Source organism: Megalops cyprinoides, chromosome 18 (assembly GCF_013368585.1).
Source record: "Megalops cyprinoides isolate fMegCyp1 chromosome 18, fMegCyp1.pri, whole genome shotgun sequence".
NCBI classification, from domain to species: domain Eukaryota; kingdom Metazoa; phylum Chordata; class Actinopteri; order Elopiformes; family Megalopidae; genus Megalops; species Megalops cyprinoides.
Window position 1 is genome coordinate 8,991,153 of NC_050600.1, and position 24,139 is coordinate 9,015,291.

The 24,139-nt window shown below is 45.6% G+C and overlaps 1 protein-coding gene across 1 annotated transcript in view; it reads left to right on the forward strand.

The window, feature by feature from the left end:
* LOC118793588 (limbin-like) overlaps nt 1-24,139 on the forward strand; it is a 78,298-nt gene that overhangs the window by 4,741 nt on the left and 49,418 nt on the right. Inside the window, exons 3-8 of the mRNA XM_036551812.1 lie at nt 246-346; nt 583-648; nt 3,437-3,571; nt 6,154-6,305; nt 14,379-14,703; nt 23,069-23,308. Of these exons, the coding sequence (XP_036407705.1) occupies nt 246-346; nt 583-648; nt 3,437-3,571; nt 6,154-6,305; nt 14,379-14,703; nt 23,069-23,308 (1,019 nt within the window). The remainder of the gene's footprint in view (nt 1-245; nt 347-582; nt 649-3,436; nt 3,572-6,153; nt 6,306-14,378; nt 14,704-23,068; nt 23,309-24,139) is intronic.

Consider the following 24,139-nt stretch of genomic DNA (forward strand, 5'->3'; position numbering starts at 1 on the left):
AGCAAGGAAGCATTCAAAACCAGCAACTTGCACCTTAACAGGCTCTGCATAAAGATTCATTTACAGTTTAGCCAGCTGCCATACTTTTCTGATACCTCCAAATTGTTAGTGTGATGTGTTTGTTCATTCAGATGAATGAAAACTGTATCTGAATAAACACCAGTGTGTTTTTTTCCCTCTGTAACAGGAGCTCACTACAATGTGAAGTATCGATCATAAATGAATATGTTGTTTTGTTTCTGTAGCGGGATCTCAGTATCTTGTGAACTACACTGCAGTGATTAAAGGCTACAAGAATGAGCTCCTGGCCCTTCCGGCCTACCTGACCTTCTCCAACACTTCACAGGTAAATGGCGAAATGCCACACACTGGCACCACCAGCGTCTCTGCAGGGTTGCGTTCACTGTGGCCACAGCGGTGTCTCGCACTACTTGTGTCGTCTGTTATTCAGACTAGTGTAGTGAGCGATCATTCACCTAGGACAGTGGAGCTTTAGTCATTGCTAATCAAATGTTCATTTACTTTTCTTCTGACATTCTCTCTCTCTCTCTCTCTCTCTCTCTCTCTCTCTCTCACTACAAGAATGACATCAATTTGTTGGGTCCTCTGGTTGCAAACTGTACCCTGAGGGTGACCTCTACAGAAAAGGTAAGTTGCTGCCTGCTCACTCAAAGCTTGCCTGTGTTTTGTGCAGGAAGCCTCTGACCCTACTGTTAGTCAAAGTCCGGAACACCAAAAAGTGTTTCGTTACGACAAGAAGCAGATTCGATGTTCGTAGCAAAAGACAGGAAGTTTATTAGCACAGCCGGCCGTGGGAACATCAGCATTGAGCAGAAGTTCAACAGGTATAGAATTCAGTTCATTTTTATACAGTTAATAGCAGTCACATTTGCATATGAGCTATGATAACCAGCAGGGGTGCTGTTTCTGATTGGTCTTGCGGAGCTGTGCATAGCTAAACAGCTCCCTCTCTAATTGGGTATTTCCTGAGCCCTGTAACCTAATTGGCTCCATAGGGTTCACAAGAGGCGCCATTTGGCTCCGGTCGGATGTAGCCACATCGCTTTGTAGTCAAATACACATCGCTTGTCTCCAGCGTTTGTATTCGAATACACATCGCGTGTCTCCGGAACAAACGCCATGCCATTCCACAAAACTGTCTCCTAACACTACTTTACGTTAGCTGTGGACGTTCATTTTTTTAACTTGGAATTGTGAGCTCCTCGCACCTCAGTAGAGTTGATAATCGGAGCTAGATGCTAAAGCAGTGATTGTACTTTAATGTTACACGTTAAGATAATTTCCGTAATAATATGGTAAAAATGTTGAAATGTTATAGTAATAAGTTGCAGTCACTTGCACTTTCCCCCAGAGAATGAAGAACTAGTAACACTGAAATTCTGTTACTAGTTCTGTTGAATGCATTTAGTGTGAATGAAATTTCACACCAGGGGGCACTGTTTAGCCAATTTCCATGAAAAATAGTTTTAAAAAAAAAAAACGGCAACTGTCATGAAAATAGATCTAAATTCCTCAGAAAAATGGTCCCTGGAGGGCCAAGAGGCGCATTGATGATTGTAAATAATACATGCAGTTTTGTTTTGCATTCTTTGACAAATTACATTGATTCCCTGTTAAAAGAGCACGACACAGGGCAACGTGTGGAGTCTAAAATATGTTATGTCTGCAGAATTTTGGATTATTCTGTTTTATAACAACAGTTTAGTGGGAGGTGTCTCTGGTCCTTAAACGACAACGCTGGCTTGGAAACAGAATCAGTCCTGAATGCGGTTGTTGATATATTGCCTGTGAGAAACTATTTACTATAATGGTTTTGTATGTTGTCAGTCAGTGAACTGTTCCGTCCAAATTTTCACCTTTAAAAGTTTATGATTGTGCAAGGATCATCCCCCAATAAGTAGTACAAATGTATTGAAGTGTCCATTGGAAGTTAAATGCATAGGAGGTGATTTCAGGATCAGACGGGAGCTAAATGTAACAGCGAATATGTTTTTATTTAAGTAAAAATCCAAGCCTTTTATGAACACTGAAGTTGAGTGCTGAGAACTCTGACTATGGAAGTGGTTGTTCCTGCTGTAATGTGCTTTGCTTTAGTACTGCTGAGATACTCTCATGTTTTTATACCTAAGGGCCACACACTATTTTGAGGTTTGAAATGACATAATCACCTATTTTAGAGAGGAAATGTCCCTTTCAAAAATGGCTGGAAGAGTGGTCTAAATTGAGCAGGTTGTTGAGTTTCCTTGCTGTTAGAAGAATGCATTGATTTAGTAGTGCATCTGTAGACACATATCCCTGAACTCAATTAGATTCACATGCAAAATATATTTTTTATAAGGGGTGAGGTGAAGTTTCACTAACTGAACTTGATAACAGTGATGCTGTTGCCTGCGCTGAATCAGTTCAGTTTGGTGTGCAACTGCTGTGTCATGTAAAACCAAGAACATTTTTGTAGAGGTGATTCATTCATATATTTTGGCTGGTAGTCAGTCCCTGACTGTAAATCTCCAGTTGGTTTGGATCCAAAGGGTATTATCACACATTATTTCCACTCCTCCACTTCTTGAAGGCATGCTGGATGAGGCTGCTGAAAGTGCCGGACACTCCAGGTGGGGAGGCAGGGTGCTGTAAATCTCCCTGTGGAGCCTCTCCATACGGAAAGCGCACTGTGCATCTGTGGCTCATGAATGCCCAGCTACTGAAGTCCAGCCCAAGTGAAGTCCAGCAAATCTGGGTTGCCTGTATACAGAGCTGTTATCCAGAGTAATGCTCTCTCGAGAGAGAGAGCCAACACTTGTCCCAAGTTTGTAACTGATCCACATCAACTGGGAAATGTAGGGCAGAGCAAGCATTTTGCCTACTTAAGTGTGTGTGCGCGTGTGTGTGTGCGCGTGTGTGTGTGCGCGTGTGTGTGTGCGCGTGTGTGTGTGTGCACGTGTGTGCGCGTGTGTGTGTGTGTGTGTGTGTGTGTGTGTGTGTGTGTGTGTGTGTGTGTGTGTGTGTATGTGTGTGTGTGTGCGCGTGTGTGCTTGTGCATGGGTGTGTGTGTGTGTGTGTGTAAGGAAGACTGTGTATTCATGTGTATGTTTGTTTGAGTATGCGTGGGTATGACTGTATGTGGTTGTGCATGTGTGTTAGTGTACTGTTGAGAGCTGGTTTGTGTGTGGTGTAGGAGATTGTTCTTTTATGTTGGTAGTCATGGGATAACTTGTCTTTATGAACATCTGGTAGGTTAAGAACCCCATCATTGCCATCATGCTCACTGGTTATATCTCCCATGCTGTAACGTGTCTGTACAGCACCTGTGTTAGGGAACAGTTACCCCCACCTGCACGAGAACTCTGCTGGCAGAGGTAAGAGAGGTGTTTGCCTGTCATTGAGCACTGATGTAACTCTGTCTCCTCTACCTTTTTAGTTTTACCCTAATCACAGTGTCCACTTCGCTGGCTTCGTGGGGGCGTTCCTGCTGTCTGCTCTGGTGCTGTGCCTGGCCCTCCCCATCATCGCCCGGATCCGCGCCGTCACCCGAAAAAACCCTCTACAGCAAAGGGTGAGCCGCCGGGAACCTGACTGCGCCCCCCCCTCCCCCTCCGCGTTGGTCCAGAGGAGTGTTTGTTTTTCAGCACTGCTGAGCGCGATCTCATTAAGGGGGAAATAAGGTGTGTGAGGCTTTCAGGGACTGCAGCAAACAGTGTCCAGCGGGGCTGGTTAGCTTAGCGTGACTTTTGGGAACGGTAGTGCTCACCGCTCCCTCCGCCTCCATGGGCAAAGTTTGCAGCAATGGCACCACGCTGCCTGATTTATCCGGGGCAGGGCAAAATGGTGCATTGATTAAACAGGGCATGGCAGTTTTCAGCATGTCCTGGCCTTGCGCTGGACAGTCAGCAAGATGCCAGCAGGGAGCAGTCGTAGATCTAAAGCCATGCAGTCTGTGGTGCTGATCTGGGGTTGTTATGTACAGTACCAGTCAAAAGTTTGGGCACACTTTGCTTACTTTATCTTTACTATTTTCCACATTTTAAAATAATAATAAAGACCTCAAAACTGTGAAATAACACTAATGGAATTTTTCAGTGACCAAAAAAGTGTTGTAAACAAATCAAAACTTATCTTATATTTTAGATTAATCAACATAGCCCAAAATAATTTTTAATTAATTTTTTTTTGGAAAAAAATTCAACCCCACGATTTTCTATGGAACAAATTTCAAGCATTTAAGCACAAGTCTTTAGATCTAAATGTCTTTGAATGTGTGGTTCCCATTATCTTTATCAGGTGTGCCCAGACTTTTGACTGCTACTGTAGTAATGCTTTGAATGAGGCAGAACAACACACAGCATTGCTCAATTTCACTTCCTATGCAACCAAACCTGCTCTGGCATTTGCTGACAGCGTTGCAATAAATTTCAGTCAGGGGTGATGAAATGCGTGTACTGTGTATTTACAGGAACAGTTATGGAATTTATTTTTACAGTTGCAAGCCATTTATAAGAGTAATATTGGTCCAGTGTAAGTTTCAAGTGTAAGGCTCTGGGTTGAGAGGAGAAACAGCCCTCCCTTTCCAATGTGTGTATGCATTCATATCGTCTTGTGAGATTCTGCAAAAGATTATCCAATGCTGTGTCGTAATTAACCATTAATTAACATATTGTTATTGTTGTTGTTAATGATATCGTGTATTTGCATGACAGAGGCCTGGATCCAAGATAAAAAAAAAAGTTGTTTATATATTTCCATATTGTCCACCCCGTGCAGTTGGTTATTTATTGAAGCCCTTCGGTTTTAGGACCTTCCACCTGGGAACGTAACCTGCAGTCATTTGCTCAGTGTCTGACCCAGTAGGAATGTGATGGATAGCAGGCTGGAAGCTAAGCCAGAGGATATTAACCTGGGTCATTTGTATTTTAGATGTATGAGATATATTCAGTGTATTGTTATATATAGTGCAGCATAAGCAGACATTACAGTACAAAAAAAAGCATAATCTTATCACTTCAGTTTCATTTCCTCTCGTCAGAAGCCCATTTCCTGTACAGAGGCACATAGATAAATCCTTACACTGGCAGCCCGGACATCAGATGTATAAATTGTTAAAAACACTATATTGCCTAGCTGTTGCCTCCCAGTCTATTTCAGGCACCTTTATTTTCAAGATACGGTGCTGACATCAGCTGTGGTGCCAATTATTTCTGCTCGGAAGTAAAATTCACACGTTTATGCATCATTCTGTCTGTTTCTCCCCCCTTCTAAAATGTTCTGACCTGTTTGGCTTTCAGTTTCGCTACTGTAATTGGGTACATTCCATTTCCCCCATTAGACGCCATTATGTGTTTGCTGTTGTCCCCTACCTGCCTGTTCATTTGCTGATAATTAGCGATGGGTCTGAGTGCCCTGGCAAAGCATTATAATCAGGTGAGAGTGAGAGAGAGTGACAGCACGAGAGAGAGAGAGGGAGGGGGAAACCCCCACATAACCTGACATGGCTGGCACCACTCCGGCCAGACATTCCAGTATAAAAACAAAGTGTCCGTGTGTCTTTTTTCAGAGGTGTGCGTGGCCGGCCAATATCAACACATATTTCACTTTACTGGCTGATGCGGGAACTAAAGTCTGAGAAATGTGGTGCAAAACACATACTTGTACCACCAGGGGTACTCCGCTCCCTCTCTAGCACAGCAACTCATAAAAACAGCCCTGTTTCACATCAAGCAGAGGGGGCCAAATACATGGGCCTTTTTGGTGTTTTGTGGGATTGTGGGTGGGGGTGCTGGGGGGGTCATAAAAGGATTATGTGGTGAAGCGCTCCAGGCAGTAACGCTGGAACACAATGGCAGAATATGTGCACAATTAAATTGTTTATTAACAATGTGTGCCATGCAGGAGGAGTGCTGACAGTGGTGTTGAAATAAAGAGATAAATGCAGCACTAACAGAATGCGTGTAAATGTTGTTGTGTCTGTAAATGTGTGTTGATGTGTGTGCTTGTATATGTATGTGTGCGTGTGGCTGTGTCCTTGTGTAACTGTGTCTCTCTGTATGCTTGCATGTGTGTGTGTGTGTGTGTGTGTGTGTGTGTGTGTGTGTGTGTGTGTGTGTGTGTGCACGTGTGCACGCGCACGCATGTTTCCTACAGAAAAGAAAAGCGGTGTTGAGTGGAGATGCCGACCCTGAGTACGGCACGTGCAACATCAGCGAGACGGCCAAGGAGGAGGCCGCCTTCGAGGACAAGATGGTGGACATCATGGTGCTGGAGGACCCCCAGAACATGTACCAGGCCTTAGAGAAGTGAGTCCCCCCCCCCCAGCTCTCTGCCTCACAGGCTCAGACATGGTTTTCATCCAGTGGAGGTGGCTTTGTTTTCCATTGCTTCACTTACTTTGTGGTTTGAATGTTTGCTGAGCTGCTGGTAGGACACTGGCACTCCAGCCAAGTGATGCCAGAGACATATTAGTTATGGTGTACCCAGCGCTGAAGTCAAGGCAGGGGAAGCTTGTTGGCCTCTTTACCCAGAAGGAATCCTTCACATTCACAAAGAATTCTGTGGTAAGTGTCCCCTCCGCAAAGAAGACACAGACTACAGCTTGCTTTATAATGCTATATAAGCTCTGCACTTGGAATGAAATAACAACACCGAACAGGCAATATCCAGAGCTTTGTAGTGATACCAGCTTTATCTGGCTGACTGATTCTTTGCGTGACTCATATTAAATTTGGCTGGTCGGAGAGAGAGGGGGGGTTACCTTGTAATGCCCCTTACAGAGGATGGATGCGCTGAGGAGAGGGGCTCTCAGTAATGTTGATATGTTCACAAGAGAGCCGCCCCGTAGGAAGACCACCCGCAGTGGCAGTGTTGGTGAAAATGTAATTACTCCAGGAGTGATGGATGGAGTGAATGATGAATTTCTCTCCCCATCACTCCCTCTCTCCATCTCCCCAGGCTAATTATCCCTCCATCTCCTGTTGGCTTTTCTTCCCCCCCACACCCCTCCCCGTAATGCAGTTAGTTTACTCGGGGGAGGGAGCCGGGGAGGGATGCATATCTGTGTGGGCTGGAGGGGGGAACAGGAGCGCCTCCGTCTGAAGATTGATTTCCTGTTAGGGCGCACGCGACGCTGTGGGTATTAACCGTCTCGGAATACGCACGGAGGCAGGTCATGGCGTGGGTTTTTCCCGCAGATTGTTCTCTCTCCTTCCTCTGATGGGAGTAGAACAGGTTGATTTAACGCAGGGTCTGCACGTGTGACTTAAGTGACGCTTGAAGCCAGTGTTTCGTTATCAGTAGAATGCGAACGAGGGAGAACCCTGGAGTACTGCACTTTCTTCCCTCTTCTCAGAATCTGTCCCTCACCCAGTGAGCTGAGAGTAACATGGTTAACACATGGTGTTGAGCTGCGGGTTTAGCACATCAACACCATGTTTCCATGAGTACCACAGTTCCACAGCGTTCACGCCGGTGACATCAGTGGGGCAGCAGTTTGCCCTGTTGGGCAGCAGTATCGCAGAGTGGTAAAGAGCAGGGCCCATAACCACTGTTGTACCCCTGGGCAAGGTACTTTACCCAGATCCTGTGGTATAAATGGATAATATTGTAACCCACATGCAACCAGTGATGTGATGTAATGCGATTAAGCATGCGCTGAAGCTCTGCTTTAGTGTTTACAGCACAAGCTCCTTCAGTGCCTGTCAGAGGTGCTGAGTCACAGTGCTGGCCATTTGATGGTATAACCCCCGCTGGCACTGCGGTGGTGCTTTCATGTCCATCCAACAGAGAGAGACTCAGGTGTTCCTCCCTCTTGGTAAGTTAGCAGGACAATGTAACACAGAGTCACCGTTGTCAGTCTTCTGGGCATCCAGGGCAGCTGGGAACAGAATGTCCTGTCTCAGTTATTACGTATTTTTTGAGAGCAGAAATAGTGCTCTGTTTATTTGCTTAGTAGGCGCCCTTCAGATCAGGTTAAGTATCTAGCTCAGGGCTAAGACAGCAAGGCCCCATGTGGGCCCTGAACCAGCACTGCCTCCCTTACAGTGGGGGGGGGGGGGGGGGGATGTTATGAAAAGCTGTCCCCTGTACCTCCCAGTTTTGATGTGAATTTTTTTTTTCCTGTGCTACTAGAAGATTCCATGCGGAAGTACTGCAGGCCAGGCCCTGAGCCGTGTTTTGGCAGGCATAAGGGATTCTCTCACATGCTGACATTTTTCTTTGTTCCCCTCTATATATTTATTTTTTTGCTTGAAAGTCAACTCAGTAAGTGAGATTAATACCCTTAATCCCTATTTCTGGCAATAAATAGATAAAAGGTTTCGGGAGCATTTGCATTATTCATACCGAATCTTAATACCTACTATAAGGAGACACTTCATATTAATGGAGAGAAATATTTGAGGGAATTCTTTTCCTCTGTCTCCACCACAGCTAAAGGAAGTGGAGCTTTCTCTTGTTCTTGACGTGGCTCATATGCTATCCCTTAAATTGCTTATGACAGTTAGCACGCTTTTACGTAATAGAGTCTTCCTTAGAAAATGAGCTAAATTCCTGCAGCTGGGCTGGCCAATACCCTCTCAATGATGTGCTTTCTCTTGCATGACCTCAGACTGTCATGTTTCTGTGTGATAGCCGAGGAGTAAAATTTGTACATGACACATGACAACCTGAACACCAGCTTAGTCAGACCACATTTGGAATACTCTTTTCAGTTTTGGTAACTGATATAGAGGCTTAAGAAAAAGCAAAGGAGAAGTTCAGCCAGACTATTTAAAAGCTTTAGACACATGAGTGTTATAGAGAGTATTGATAGACATAATTGGTCTATTGTCATTAAGTGGAACTCCAGGGGGATTCAACTTGGGGAAAACAATGAAAAGGGAAGAGTAAGATGTACTTAGGAAACTGTTAAATAGTTAAAAATTCATGCTGACCCTGGAAAATGCTCCTTAAAACATGGTACTAAATGCAGGGGACAGCTTGCAATGGGAACTGTGTTGATATCTGTTAAGGCTGGGAGATTCTTAAAGACCAAGTCAGAATGATAGTCACTCTAGATTACAGGCGAATGAGGAGCTAAAACGGCCTGTTTTCATCATTATACTTTATGTTCAGTGCTCTGTACTGGGTCACTGAACATAAGAACATCAGAAAGCATAATGGCAAACTAATAAACACCACCAGTCTGGCAGGGAACACAAAGGCGGTCTTTAAATATTGCCGTCTTCGCCCCCCAGGCACAGAAGATCCCCACGAAGAAAACTGGCAGTTAAATTCACTGTGCCATTACGACCTGGATCCAATTTAAGCAGGCATTTCACAGACCCGGTGGGAGCTGCTCCAGGCCCAGCTGGCCGGTGGAATGGTTAGGGAAGCGCAGATGTAAAGTATAATGCCAGATTTGACTTGGATTTGTATGGTCATTTTATCCCCTTCTTGAGGACTGCTGTCTGCATCAGAACATAGTTGCGTCGAATAAGAGTCAAGCAAATGTACGTCACGGACGTGTTCTTTAACAAGTCTTGTCATGCATACGTTCATCACATGTCGCTGATAATCCCATACATATTACATAGAAATCTCAAGCCAGTCCATCACTGTAGAGTGGAGCCCTTTGTAAATATGTGGCTGAGATGTCTAGCAGTGCTGGAAGGTGCCCTCATCTTGTGCAGTGTGATTTAGTGAAGTGCATGTTGGTACACTGAACCCGTGCATGCACATCCCCCCAGGTGGTAATTTAATGGAGAGCAGGTTATCATGTGGACCGTGCTTATGTGTCTGCCAGGGCCGGGATTTTTGTTTTTAATTTGTCATGTGCGTTCGAGCTTACCTTGAAGAATGTTTTGGAGTCTTGGCTGTTGGAGCAGACAGGTTTCCACACTCTCTATCTCTCTTTAACCATCTCTCCCTTTCCTTTCTTTCTGTCTCTCTTTTCATTCTCTCTCTCCACATCTCTCCCTTCCGTCTTTTTCTTTCTTTCTCCTTTTTTCCTTCCCTCTGCTGCCGGTGGCAGTGGGAGGGTGCAGTGATGAGAAGGCCGGGTTAAAACGTTTCAGATGGAAAAATCCAGAACACAAGTGACCCTGCAGAAAAGAGCACACAGGCTTCCTGAATTCCATCTCCAAGGCCGAATGGCAGGATGGAAGCGGCATGTCAATTTCAAGCATGGCGGCTTCTGAAGCGTTTCCACTTTTCTGAAACAAAAAGCTTTTTAAACATTTCTTTTTTTTTCCTTTTGTAGCCTGCATAGCAAATGTCTGTCTTACATATTTTAATGTTTATTCACATCTGTGCCCTCCACTACCACGCAGTCCAGATCAGCAGCAACCAGCAGTAAGACAGCAGTAGCACCAAGATGGTACAGAACAAAGGTCTTGTGCTTTGGCTGATTTATTGATTGATTGGTATTAGTCTCAGTTATCAGCTTCTGAGGCAATGCGGCACAATGCCGTTAATGCACACAGTGAGCGATTTGAAATCTGCCTATTTGCATATTATTGCCATTTTGAAATATTTATGATGAAGATGGAGCAAATATGAGTGTGTTGCTAGGTCTGTTTTCCTCTTATACAGCTGGGAGATAGAAGTCCACAGGGACCAGATGGTTGACATAGTGCGCTTATTACAGGATGTGTCGTTAACTACCTGGCTTCCTATCTGGATGCTCTTAATTACAACGGAGGAATGTTGATTATCATTTCTGAAGCAAGATGGATCACTAAACGAAACAAATGCTTTGTGAATAAGTGTAGCTTGCTGTCTACTATGCTGTTATATACTCTTACAACACTGTTGCTTGTTTCTGTTTCTCGGTCAGGACTCAAGCACAGATGCTGCATATCAATGTACGATAATGCAGAAGACCTCCTTGCCACCAAAGTATTCTTAACCCACTTGATGTTCAAAAGGAAAATTGTATTTGATACATCTGATGGTCCAAACTACAAGGATTTAGCTGTTTGAAAGCTGTAGGATTTTTTCTAAGAGGAAAAAATATTTTTTTTGTGAATATGCTTTTATTGTAAGGAAAGAAAGTATTTTTATGAATACTGTTTCGTCAATAAGAAAGTTTTTTTTCTAATTTCCCCCATAACTTTAAACTTATAAAATGACTTTTCTCAAAACATTGTTGGAGACCTTTAATTTGCCTTTTATCTGTGTTGCTTATATTTGTATTCCAGTCTTATCTTTTATTTGAACAAAGAATGAATCCAGACCTTGGTATTCAAGATGAATTTAAATCTTTTCCAAAGAGGCCTGAAGGTGGCTGTGAAGAATTTCTTGGAACTAGGCGATAACAATATGAGAATGACATTTTAGATTATTTGGTAAAATGTTTTCTTTTTTATAACCCAGAATCCATTGCAGCTGTCTCCCCACGACTTCTCTTCTGTTCAGCAAATGAAGTGCAGCAGTAGCAGCAGCTCATAAATGAAACATGTTTGAGAAATTCAGCAGGAAAAAAAACAGCGGAACGATAATAATACAAATTTTTTCTTATCCCTGTCAGTGTTAAATAAACTGCGGCCAACCTGCTCATTCATTTTCAGCAAAGTGAGGTGTAGCTCATGAAATATTGAAAAAGTTATCTGTGCTCATCAGTGTTTTATTTAAGTTTTGAAAGAAGGGTGTTTTGGCTTTTTGGAAAAATTTGCAGTCCTCAGCCGTTTCTCCGGAGCACCAGTTGTCCTCTTCCTTGGAGTGTTGGCATTTCTTCATCCTCTAACAGAGAAGACCAAATGAAGTAAACCAAGTTTATCAGAACTTTGGAGGAAGAGGCTGGTAATGTTCACAGAGGAATAACTTAAATCTATAACCAGATGCAAGGATCTAATTTATGCAAGAAGTCCTTTGTGTGACCATTTGACTGGTTGCACCAATAATCCTCGCAGGAGGAGGAGACCATTATAATAAATCAGAAGCGTGTTGAACAGAATTGCAGTGAGTCGTGTCCAGTTTCCGCTCCGCAGGGAGGCAGCTGAGAGGCTGATGTCTGGAGGATTGAGTTGGAAGGGTTGGTCTGTGAGCACCTTCTGCCTCTGCAAATGAGGCCCAGTGCGAAATGTGCGATGTTATTTGTTTGCGTAGCAGACACTCCTATCCAGGGACATATAGTGTTGTGTACGGCTTGCGTAACGATCGTACATACAGCTCGCTGTGGCAGCAGCAGCACATTATGTGTGGAATTCAGACCTGTAGCACAAAGTTACAGTTTGAGGTCCCTTACCGCTAGACCACAGTGCAGCGAAACTTTTCCAGAGTGCACCTCTGCCGTAGCCAAATAACGAATGGAGTAAGCGATTTTTTTTCAGTGGCCTTCATTGTGTAAGCTATCTGTTTCAAAGACTTGGTTTTAGTCTGTTAATACTGTGTTTATACAGAGTGAGAAATCAGTGCAAAAAGTGAATCACACGGCACGCATCGCTGTGGAGGACGGAGGCCATTGTGCGCGGATTCCCTCAGCGCACAGTGAGCACAAGGTATGCGAGAAAATGAAGAGCTCAGCACCTTTCATCAAAGTGATGGAACACCCACTGGAACCATGCTGAAGAGGCCGCAGCATCTTTGCAGCCATCTAAAAACAGTGCGTCTCCCCTGTCCCAGACACCTACAGGGCGTTTTCTCTGTACTCTAGCCACTTTGCTTCATTATGAGCTTCCTTCACTGCATTTCAGACAGTCTCTGCTCGATGCCCAATAGGTTACCCAAGGTGTCAACGAATACGGCTTATATAAATACTATGGAGATGATTAGATAATTTCCACTGCATTTAGTGTATAGACTGTACAGACCGTACTGTAGAATATATAGGGAGATACAGCTAAACAAAAGACAAACAGCATGACAGATTTATTTCGAAAATAAAGACAGGGAGGGCAGTATGTTGACATGGTGTGAGAGTTACAGTAAAGAGAGGGATACGGAGATGCAGCAACAGAAAAAAAGAATGAGAGATGCAGCGAGAAGCACAGGTGGAGAAGGGAGAGAGGGGGTGAGGAGAAAAAGGTGCAGCTGTGGAAGTTAAGGGGAGAGGATGAGATATGGAGAGATGCAGGTAAAGAAAACGGAAAGATTGATTGAAATGTACAGCTACAGTACTGGAGGAGGAAAGAGATGTGGAGAGGAGGAGGGCTGTGTAGAATGTGTGTGTGTGTGTGTGTGGGTTAGGGTCTGTGCTCCCTCTCCCCATCTCCGAGAGGCAGTCTGCACCACTAACCCCTTTCCTCACGCCTCACTGCCGGCCTCTTTTTGACATGGCGTGCTATGAAAAGACCCAGATGGTTTTCCCTGTTATGGCTCACGTGTGTGTGTGTGTGTGTGTGTTTCACACAGACCTTCCGAATGGAAGGCGCTGTGAGAGCACTATACCCGGTACCCTCTCTGGAGGGCAGAGCGAGGGTAGGAGTGGAATATGGGTCATCGCTTTAAAAAGGCTATTCATTGTGACAACCTGTGCTGAGTGCTAACACACTGGGATTATGTTATTGGTGTGCTGATTTCGGGTGATTTGCGTAGCTCAGATTCTTGCATGCCTTCATACAGATGGGTGTTTTATGAAGCGCTTTAGTCGCTTGTCAAACAGCAGTGCCCTACCAAGATGAGTCCACTTTCACCTCTTACAGCAAATTATTAGTTACTGTGAAATCACTACACCTGCCCGTTTCTCTGGTGTTTTTGGAGAGCTGTAGAAACAGGAGTGGATAATACACCAGTGTGTTTCTCCTGTCTCCATACTGGCCACAGGCCTCTGTGTCTTCCTTCACTGCAGTGGTCAATGGCACGGCTCAGTTTACCCTTGGGAATGGGGAGCTGAGGTATGGAGGAAACCACTGTTATCCTGCCCCTGTGAGGGCAGAATTTGAGGCGATGCTCGAGGATACTGTGTCAACCCATTGTAGGGCCCATTGGCAGCACATATGGTTTATATGAGAGTGCTCTGATTATATTTGGGCTTGTTCAGGGGGCTGAAGTTGCATTCACCTGAGGAAGTCCCTCAGGGATCATCAGTGCTTAGTCATACAGATGCCTCACACACACACTTGTGCATTCATTCTCTGTAAGGCATGTGTCTGGTGTGTTCACTGGCCCCATGCACAGAAGCACTCCGTGGAACTCCACAGACCGCAGCAAACACCCCTATGGGCCCTCTTGTTCAAACAAATTAATCAACCTGTCAGTAAAACAGTCTGTGAAATAATTTAAATGGCTTCAGTACCCATTGTTAAAATATTCTGTCTATGCACTGTGCAATTTATACAAATTGTTGAAGATTATGACAAATAGTATTTCTGCGTTTCTGTCAATTGTATGAGAGCATTTTTCTGTGAGTCAGATGATTTGTACATTTGTTTGTGATGCGATGCGATGCGTTGCAGCCTGGACATGTCCAACCTGCTGCGGGCGGCGGCCAGCCTGGAGAGCAGCCGGGTGCAGATCCACAAGGACCTGATGGCGGCGCTGCTGCGCGGGCTGCGTCTGCGCGGACAGGTGTCTGCGCAGGCGGAGCGGCGGCTGCTCAGCGTGCTGCATGGCCAGCTGATGGGCATGGAGGGCAAGCTGAAGGAGGAGCACGTGGCGCGCATGGCCGCCCTCGCCGCCCAGTGCAACATGGAGACGCGGCAGGAGATGGAGGCGGAGCACCGCCGCGAGGCGGCCGAGAAGGACCGGGCCGAGCTGCTCTTCCAGCACGCCGACCAGCAGGTACCGAGCCAGCGCCGCACCGGACACTCACAGAACCCACAGTTATCACTCGTACCCTGTACCAGCGTGCCCTGTTAGCGTTATTCCTTCACCGTTCAGCACATTACATGTGCTTGGTGGATGCTCTTATGGCAACTTAGGTGGCTTACAACTTTCAGTTTTTATCCACTTACAGAGATGGATATTTACAGAGGTAGTCTGGGCTAAATACCTTCAACAAGGATCCAGCAATACTGGCTCAGCTGGAATGGAACCTTTCCGTTAGGAGTCTTGCTTCTTACAACTGCACCACACTGCTGCCCTGCTCCTTACCACTATCACACTGCTGCCCTGCTCCTTACCACTATCACACTGCTGCCCTGCTCCTTACAACTGCACCACACTGCTGCCCTGCTCCTTACCACTATCACACTGCTGCCCTGCTCCTTACAACTGCACCACACTGCTGCCCTGCTCCTTACCACTATCACACTGCTGCCTTGCTCCTTACAACTGCACCACACTGCTGCCCTGCTCCTTACCACTGCACCACACTGCTGCCCTGCTCCTCACCACTATCACACTGCTGCCCTGCTCCTTACAACTGCACCACACTGCTGCCCTGCTCCTTACCACTATCACACTGCTGCCCTGCTCCTCACCACTATCACACTGCTGCCCTGCTCCTTACAACTGCACCACACTGCTGCCCTGCTCCTTACCACTGCACCACACTGCTGCCCTGCTCCTCACCACTATCACACTGCTGCCCTGCTCCTTACAACTGCACCACACTGCTGCCCTGCTCCTTACAACTGCACCACACTGCTGCCCTGCTCCTTACAACTGCACCACACTGCTGCTCCTTACCACTACACCACACTGCTGCTCCTTACCACTCTACCACACTGCTGCTCCTTACCACTACACCACACTGCTGCTCCTCACCACTACATCACACTGCTGCTCCTCACCACTAACTTTCCATACTAGAGCGTGCCGTTATTATTACTCATACACTTCACTGAACCACAGCTCATCTTTTGACATTCCCCTAACAAAGAGAAACTCATCAGTTCCCTGTCCAGTTGTAGTAAGCAGTGCTTATAACCTTTTCCCAAGTCTACATGTTGTGCGGCTCGGAACCGGATGGCCTGGCTTATGTGCCACTGTTCAGCAGAGAGAGGGTGCTGTGTGTATTTGCTCAGCCCGTGCCCTCAACCACATTACATTTTCCATGTCGCCTATTTCTACAGCTGGATCTTTAATAAAGGTACTCAGGTTAGGCAGCAACATATGTCATTTTTCAGGGTTCAGCAGCAGTGTCCCACTCTGGGCAATGCAGTGGTTACACGCCCTGTTTCTTTACCACAACACAACGCACCGTGGAGCTCAGACCGACAGTCCCCAGAGCGGATCAGAACCACCCCGGATTCTAATCACCAGCTATACCACCAAACCCTATTTCATCAGAACATACCCTTACATCGGGCCAGAGCTGGGGGTCTCTCAGACCGAATGACATTGTCCACATATGCTGCATTATTTGGATTTCGGTTCAGTTTTTTTCACAAATGTCTGCCAGTTCAAAAGTCAGCCAAGAACGTCCTTTTCTTATTCTTAAAATATCTTATTCTTCTAAACACGCAGAACTTATTCATGCACTCCACTCGGATTAATAATTCATATCCCCCTTCAAAGCCAAGAGAGGCTGCTGAAGAAGTCAGAGGAGAGGGTTTTTGGTTATTATTCTTATTTTGAATTTGCTTGTAAATATTCACAGGCGTATTTGGGCTATTCGTTAGAAAGATTAGTGCCCCATTAATAATTTATCCAATTAGAAACCACTCCCTCCCCCCCTTCCCCATGCTGGTGCTCGTTCTAATCTTCCCAATCATCCAGATGTCTTATTAATTCACTTAGGCTCATGGATGGCATTGGAAGCACTAAAGCCAGTGTCTTTTTAGACTGAAACTCGGTAGCGTGAATTAATCACACCCTGTTCTCAGTTTCAGGAGCATGTCTGCGGTCTCTGATTGACAGATGGCTTATGATGTATGTAAGACCACCTCAGCCATGCAGAGCACGTCATTGGCTGATATCGGCATACAGCACAGGTGTCAGACTGAGTTATGGAGGGGCGGTGTTTCGGTTTGTTTTTGTTCCAACCTCTGAATAAATGATTTGACTAAAATAATAGTTGAAGTTTTGAATTTTTGGGTAAAAAGAAGAAGAAGATGTTTTACTGCATTGTATTTTTGGGAAAGATTACGATAAAGACATGTGTGTCTGATAAACTAATTTGGCCAGGTAAGGCAGGATAATGGGTTGAGACAAAAACCAGCATACACACAGGCCCTTCAAGAACTCAAGCTGCCTTTTGGCTTTGGCTAGAAATAGTGGAATAGCTCTGTTCCCGCTGGGGGGTGATGGATACCAGCAGGGCAGGTTTCTGCCGAACCCAGAGCCAGCGCCAGGGCCGAGCACAGCAGCTAATGGATCTCCCGCGGAATCAAAGCGTCTTTGCCAAACCGCCACCCCTCTCTTCCATCTTTCTGCCTTTCCCACCCCTCCCGGTCTCCCTCCAAGTAGTTCCAGAGCAGCCAGCAGGCAAAGAACAGAAGCCAAGCCACTCACCTCAAATACCCCCTTATAATTCGGCGGCAGGGACACGAGTCACAACAACACAGCTGGCGTGGGGCAGCGATGTACGAGCGTGTGTGTGCACCCCAGCCAGATCCTTACAGGAGGAGGCATTCCCTGTATCCCCTCTCTCCATGCAGGGCTGAACCTGATGTTTCATCCCTGTCATCCCTCTCTCTTCCTCTTCCCTCTCCTGTATGCCGAGTATGGAAGTGTTTCATTTAAATTATAAAACATTTAAACACACCACTGCACTGTGTTCACACAGTACATTTGAAGACATTAATCGGTAATAGGGTGAGAACTGACAACATGGAATTTATTCCTGCTTGAACTTTGAAACTGGGGGTATGTTCAGAGAAGGACTTTCTGTCTCATGAACCACCGAAGATTTTTTTTCTTCACGTGCACATTTTTGACACCCGAAATTCCCTTTCCTCTGAGCGATCCCCCTTTTCCTCAGCAAATGGTATTCCTTTTAAAATCACATTTAAAAGTTTAAAAACACCTTACTGCAGGTCCCCCCCCCCTCTGTTAGATTATATTATAGTTGTCAAAAAGTGTAACCTGGAATCAAATAAATATGGTATTATTCTTTTACCAAGTGGATTTAAAAAAAATATATAACACAGATTAATATTCAGAAAAAGAAAAATTGTGTACTGCTCAGGCCTTATGGGTCACAAACCTTATAGCACAGTTCCGTCCAGATTTGATACATTTTTTGCCTGCTTGGGTAGTCTGTGGTTAACTTGGTGAGACCTTGTGGGATTTTTTTTAGTGAAAAGTGTTGCGCTGACAACATGTCTGATTTTTTTCCTCCCTATGTAAATTCTGGTGAAATACTCAGCTGCGAAACAGTCAGGTTTAATAAAAGCCCATGTGATTGAAAGGGCCAGTCCTGCAATCATGAATTTCTATAAGGTTTGTATTTGATGGTTAAAGGTTTGGCACAGGCTTCTGTGGAATTCAATAAGAACCAATCAGTACAATATTCTTTCTGATTCTGTGTGCTGCTCGGTGTCAAATTACAGCTGAATAAATGTCATTGAGTCATTCTGAGACAAAATTCCATTTCAACCTTCACTTAATCATGTCATTCTCAGTTATTTTAGATGGATTGTTTTGTGGCCGTTGTTTTTTTTTTTCATGCAGCATAAGGAACGGTAGAGTATGAAGAGGTTTGAGGAGCTTCTGAAGTTCACCTGCCTCCAGATGACTACAGAAAAATGCGTATATTTTATAACTGCTTACATGTATAAAGCTTTACGAGGCTTCCTCTTATAAACAAATGAAACTGAGGGGATGTAGCTAATCACAAGGTGTTCAGTCATTCATCTGGAAATGAATAACTGCCATCACCACAACGCATGAATAAATTGTTGTTAATTTCCTGTATCATTAATGACATTCTGCAGTGCCGTAGCGGTTGTGTGATTGTGAGAGGGCTTAATTGGCATGGAATCTTATAATATTGACACGTTTAATCAGGTGGAGAGCAGAACGGGAACATTTGCATTTTGCGTGCGTGCGTGCGTGAGTGCGTGAGTGTGTGGGGGGGGGGCTATTCTCCATGGCACCTCACCAGCGTGTCTCAAAAATATCTAAATGAATCCAGCAGTCTACATGTGGCTTGTTATCTCTCTATTGTGAGGGAATGGCAGGGCTTTGCTTTTCATGCCCCCTTATGGGATTCGTAATTAAACTGCACACAACAGAGGCCCCTGCCTAACCCTGCCCATGAGTGTCAGCTGTGGATGTTGTGTGTGTGTGTGTGTGTGTGTGTGTGTGTGTGTGTGTGTGTGTGTGTTTGTGTGTGTGTGCGTGTGTGTTTGTGTGTCTGCATTATGCATCCCCTAAATGATTAATCTGGATGTGGAGGCCGATCGTTGCGAAACATATCAGCATAATTAATGCCAGCCAGAGTAGCTGGGAAGCCTACGGGCTTGTGGAATAACAACATGAACATCAATTATGGAAGATGGAAGCTGGCTTCTAGTGAGACGGTTTTGGATGTATAGCAGCAGTTAACATGATTGCAGTTTTTGAATCCAGAAATGTTCGTTTTGCTTTAGTAAATGACAGATGAGTAAATGAGTGTTCCGTATTTATAAGTCAAATGGCTCTTGCTTAGTATGTGCATGTGTTATTGTATGTGTTCTTTATAACAATTAGCAATGTATAAATGTTTCCATTTTAGGAATAGTTTATACCAACATTGCACAAATCCGATAATCCATGAAGTGGTTGTGTTCAAGGTTAACACTATAGCTCTGGACTAGTAAGTTCACATCCTGGCTGGGGGCCTGCCACTGAACCCCTGAGCAAAACCGTGAACCTGAATCACCGTAGGATTTGTCTCTTATAAATTATGTTAAATGGAAGGCATGAATAATAGAAATATAACCCGCCGGCCGCCTTTCAGGAGCCTCCCCCTACCCTCGGAACCACCCTTGCCTCTACCCCCTTCTTCACCCCTCGATTCAGCAACGCCGCTGATTTGGACCCAGTGTGTGATTTCCCAGGATTCCCTGGGGCTGGTGTGTGACAGCCAGCCAGGGATCCCGTCGCCACCGAGGGGCTGATTAAAAATAGTCCCCGCTGTAAACCAGGAGCCCTTCCCGCGATGGTGGCACAGTGCTCCCAGGAGGCTGCTCAGACCAGCGCGTGGCCAGCTGTCAGAAAGGGGGGGGGGGGGGGGGGGGGGGAGTGTTCACTTTATACACGCGTCAGAACCAAACCTGCTCACCGTAGGGCCTCCGTTTCCACGGTAGCGCTCCGGCAACCGGAAATCGTTCCGTTTTAATGGCGCACTGGAGAGGTTGATTGCCTAATGGACAGCCCTGTTGTGCTGCTGTTTTATTCACCGGTAAATTCCACTGGATGTCTAACGCGGTTGCCTTTTCAGAGCCCCATAAAAGTATAATGCCACAGAGGAACCTGCCTCCCTGTTATACATGATAGATGGATTCTGTCTGGGTTTGAAGACATCAGAGCCCTTTTACTGCCCAGTCCAATTAAACAGTTGCTTTGATGTGGGGAGTAAGTCCGTTTCCCTCGCCCTTGACAAGGGGAAGGTGCACAGAGACCTCTAATGCCTGAGGCATCGTAGCAGTCCACTAACATTGCCAAACATTTCTGTGACCGTAGTTCACTTTGTCCAGCAAATTCTGAGAGTGCTAATGAGCACTATTTTTTTCATTATATATATACACATGTGTGTGTGTGTGTGTGTGTGTGACATCCATTAATGTGCTGTACTTTACCTTCCCACACTTTTCATCGAGGATGCTCACTGTATGAAATAAAACGTGATTGACTGATGGTTGCCTCTAATCTAGTTGGCTGTCAGCTAATCTTGATCTTCTGAGGCAGCTGAGGAGCGTAAAGGGTAGTCAGCGAGCAGGTTTATTTCCTGTGCCTAATGCCAGGTCCCAGAGAGCAAACATTGATTGCAAGGAGATTAATCAGGAGCTTGGCATACCGAGACGCGGGAAAAAAAAAGAGAAAAACCCACAGTACTTTATCTTCATAACAATTAGCTTTGTGTAAAGCTGGTGAAATGTTGCGTTTCAGATCCCCTCTGGCTGGCTGCGTGGCTGTGCTGTGTGTTTGTTCGGCTTTCAAAGTCATCGCGGCACCCCGACTCAGTGGCCCGGCGCTGCTCTTCTTTTACATGTATTATCACGCGTTGTAATTCGCCTCACATTCCGCGACCACGGGGCGACGTAACGGTGTGTGAATATCAATTGTGACACAGTTAAAGGTGCGCGGAGAAGGCAGGAGCAAGCTTCGGATTCCTCCCGCAGGTTCAGCTTCATAAATTCAGTCCAAATTGTGAATATAGAATGCAAAAGTCTACAGCATTCTGCAAATAATTCTGTACCTTTAATATTTTGGTCTCACGGCATAAGGCGTATGCGGCTCAGGTCCCCATTATGACACTGAATGGAATGCGCAGGGCTGCTGTTTGGATAGGTTCAATGCCTTTGTCTACAGTTTTTTAAAGTAAGCTTCCGTCTTGACGTACAGGATCATGTCCAGTTTCAGAAATACTCTTTAGAACTATTTTTGACATTTCCACAAAGGTTTAATATTTGGCCTGAATTACCAGTGCAATTGTTCGTCCTCTGAAGTTCATATCTCACAGAACTGTCTTGCCTTCATATCTTGGTTAAATGAAGTCCTCTGCCTCCCATCCGTTGCCGAACGTTGCGTCTAAGATGTTGTTGTTTTTTTTTTATTACTTTGGATCTCTTTTCAAATAACTCTTAATGCATTTCAAAATAGTGAATACTTCACTTTCACTTTTTCTAATTGTAGATCATAATTCTGTATAATATAAACTCATTGACATGCAGGGTAAAGCTATGTAAATGTTAAGTATTCGTAACTTAATAGTTAAATAGCTTGACAAAATATGTGAAGTATTGTTATATGACATATTAATCATCAGGAATACAGTAGAATTGGATCTCTCTCTTATTTAAGCCTAAATTAAAAACCGTGGCATATAATCTGTACTGAAATGTTTTTTATACATAAAAATGAGGCAAAAAGATTCATACTTCTCAGCACATAGCCTTCATCAGTGAAAGACTTTGTTCTGTTTGCAATCTTTAAAACATGAATAATTCAGATTAGATGTACAGTGGTCCAGCATTGCCCCATGCAATTTGTTTTGTATTGAAGTACAAAAATAGACTGGCTAAAACATCCACCAAAACAACAAAGCAAAAAAACCAAAAAAAAACTGGGACCCCCCCGAGGCTGTAAAACGTCACATGTCACATCTCGTCATCTGGTATGGCGGGCACTCTTGGGCCCCGTGGGCTGGTGACATTTATGTTTATGTGGCCGGGGCAGGTCGCCAGCAGGGGGTTGGGGGGGGTGCAGATTCCTGCAGAGACACCAGTGCAGCTCAGACCTCTCCCAATGTCCCCTTCACCCCCTCCACCTCTCCCTGCCTTGCCCTTATGGCACACTACCTTTTTTTTCCCAAAGCAGATGCCTTTGTTCAGGGCTGCTTCCATGACTCACATTTTTTATGCGTTATTCATTCGTGCAGCATGATTGTTTGTTTGTTTGAGGCAATTCAGGTGAAGTGCTCCACTTAAGAGTACGACAGCGGCGTCCCACAAAAGAAATGAAATTTGCAGTCCCCTGGTCGCGAAAATCGCTTTGCCCGCCCAAAGTGAAGAATTCAGTACAGTACAGCGCTGTCCTCTCTGGCTCATTCTCTCCTCACCCCACACCCCCCCGTAAATACCCCGCTTTCAGCAGGCAACAGGTGCGAATCTGAACGCGGACCGCGCCCTTAATGTTGCGGACGCCGTAGGGCCTCGCCTCTCCTCAGTGTCCTCATGAGGTTGAGGGAACATGTTGACCTTTTTCTTGGGCCTGGCGGGGCCCCCGCCCGCTGACTCATCCTCCCTGTCAGCCGCGAGCCGCGGGGGGGCCGCGAGCAAACAAACGGTCTCTGTTCCAGCCGTCGCGCATGGCTTTAATGAAGTAAAATGGAATTAGCTTAAAAGCTTTGGTGGACACCAGGGTGAGTCAGTCCTAAAAAATGAAGCTTGTTTGTCCTTGTGGTTATGTCTGTTTTTCTCCTGGTTATTCTGCAGCCTTTGTTGCAAGCTTAGTTGTCAGCTTTAGGTTAGTGAACCATGCCACAGAATGCTTTTGAATAGTATGGTTGGTATGCGAGTTGGCTGTTTTGATTGATTGATTGATTGGTTCTCAGGTGGTTCTGGAGTGCAGCGTCCTCCTGGATAAACTCCACAAGCTGGACCAGAAGCAGCTGCAGCGGAGTCTGCTGGCCCGGCACGAGGAGGCTTCCGCCCAGGTCCAGAGGCAGATCGTGGTGAGGCGGCGGGTCGAGCTGCACAAGATCTTCACCGAGGAGCTGGAGGAGGCCACCAGAATGGGCGAAATGGAGCGGAACGTGGCCAACGACCTGCTGCACTCCTACTTCACCTGTCAGGTTGGTCGCTGCCCCCTTTGCTGCAGAAATACTTTGCCTGTAACGGGGTTTAGTGGCCTGAATACCAGATGAATTTTTCACCTGTAAGGTGATTTACTGCCCTGATTGGCACAATGATGCTTCAACTGTACAGTGACTTACTGCCCTGATTACCAGAGGGGAAATGCCACCTTTAAGGTGACTTACTGCCCCTTTGTCGTTTTTATACTTTCGTCACTCTGGGAATACTTTACCCTCCATGTTTAGTTCCATTCAATTTACTGCTAGGATTCATCACGTGGCACTTGTTTGGTCCCTCTGCTTAAGAATTGCTTCATCCTCCAGATGATTTTTGGGGTGCTTTTTGCGCATGTGAATCGAAGTACGCTCCAGTGCATATTCCATTTTTCAGTTCCTTGTAGATTTGTCCTGAGAGGGACTGGCCTATATGTCCATCTGTGCCGTGCCGTTGCCGCGTGTGCCGGCGTCCCCCAAGCGAACACAGGCCGCAGTGTGGCCAAATGGTCTGCACAGCGCTTCACAGGAAAGGACGGGACATTCCGCTCTGCTGTCTCCTCATTTACATAACGGCCTCACGGCCACGACTGCCGCGCCAAAAGCCCGACAAGCAGGCGGCACTTTTTTTTATTGATTTGCCTCGGACCCTTGATTAACGCAGTGTATTTTCTGCATGGCATGTCCTCACCGGACGAGCCGTAGGAGCGTCTTGAGGAGGTTTGGAACACTTGAGTGTTTCAGGCCAAGGGGGGGGGGGGGGCCCGCATACAGTGCAGTGCTTGTGTTCTCTTCCCAGTGCTGTGATGGGCTTAGAGTAATGAGTGTTTTCTTTTA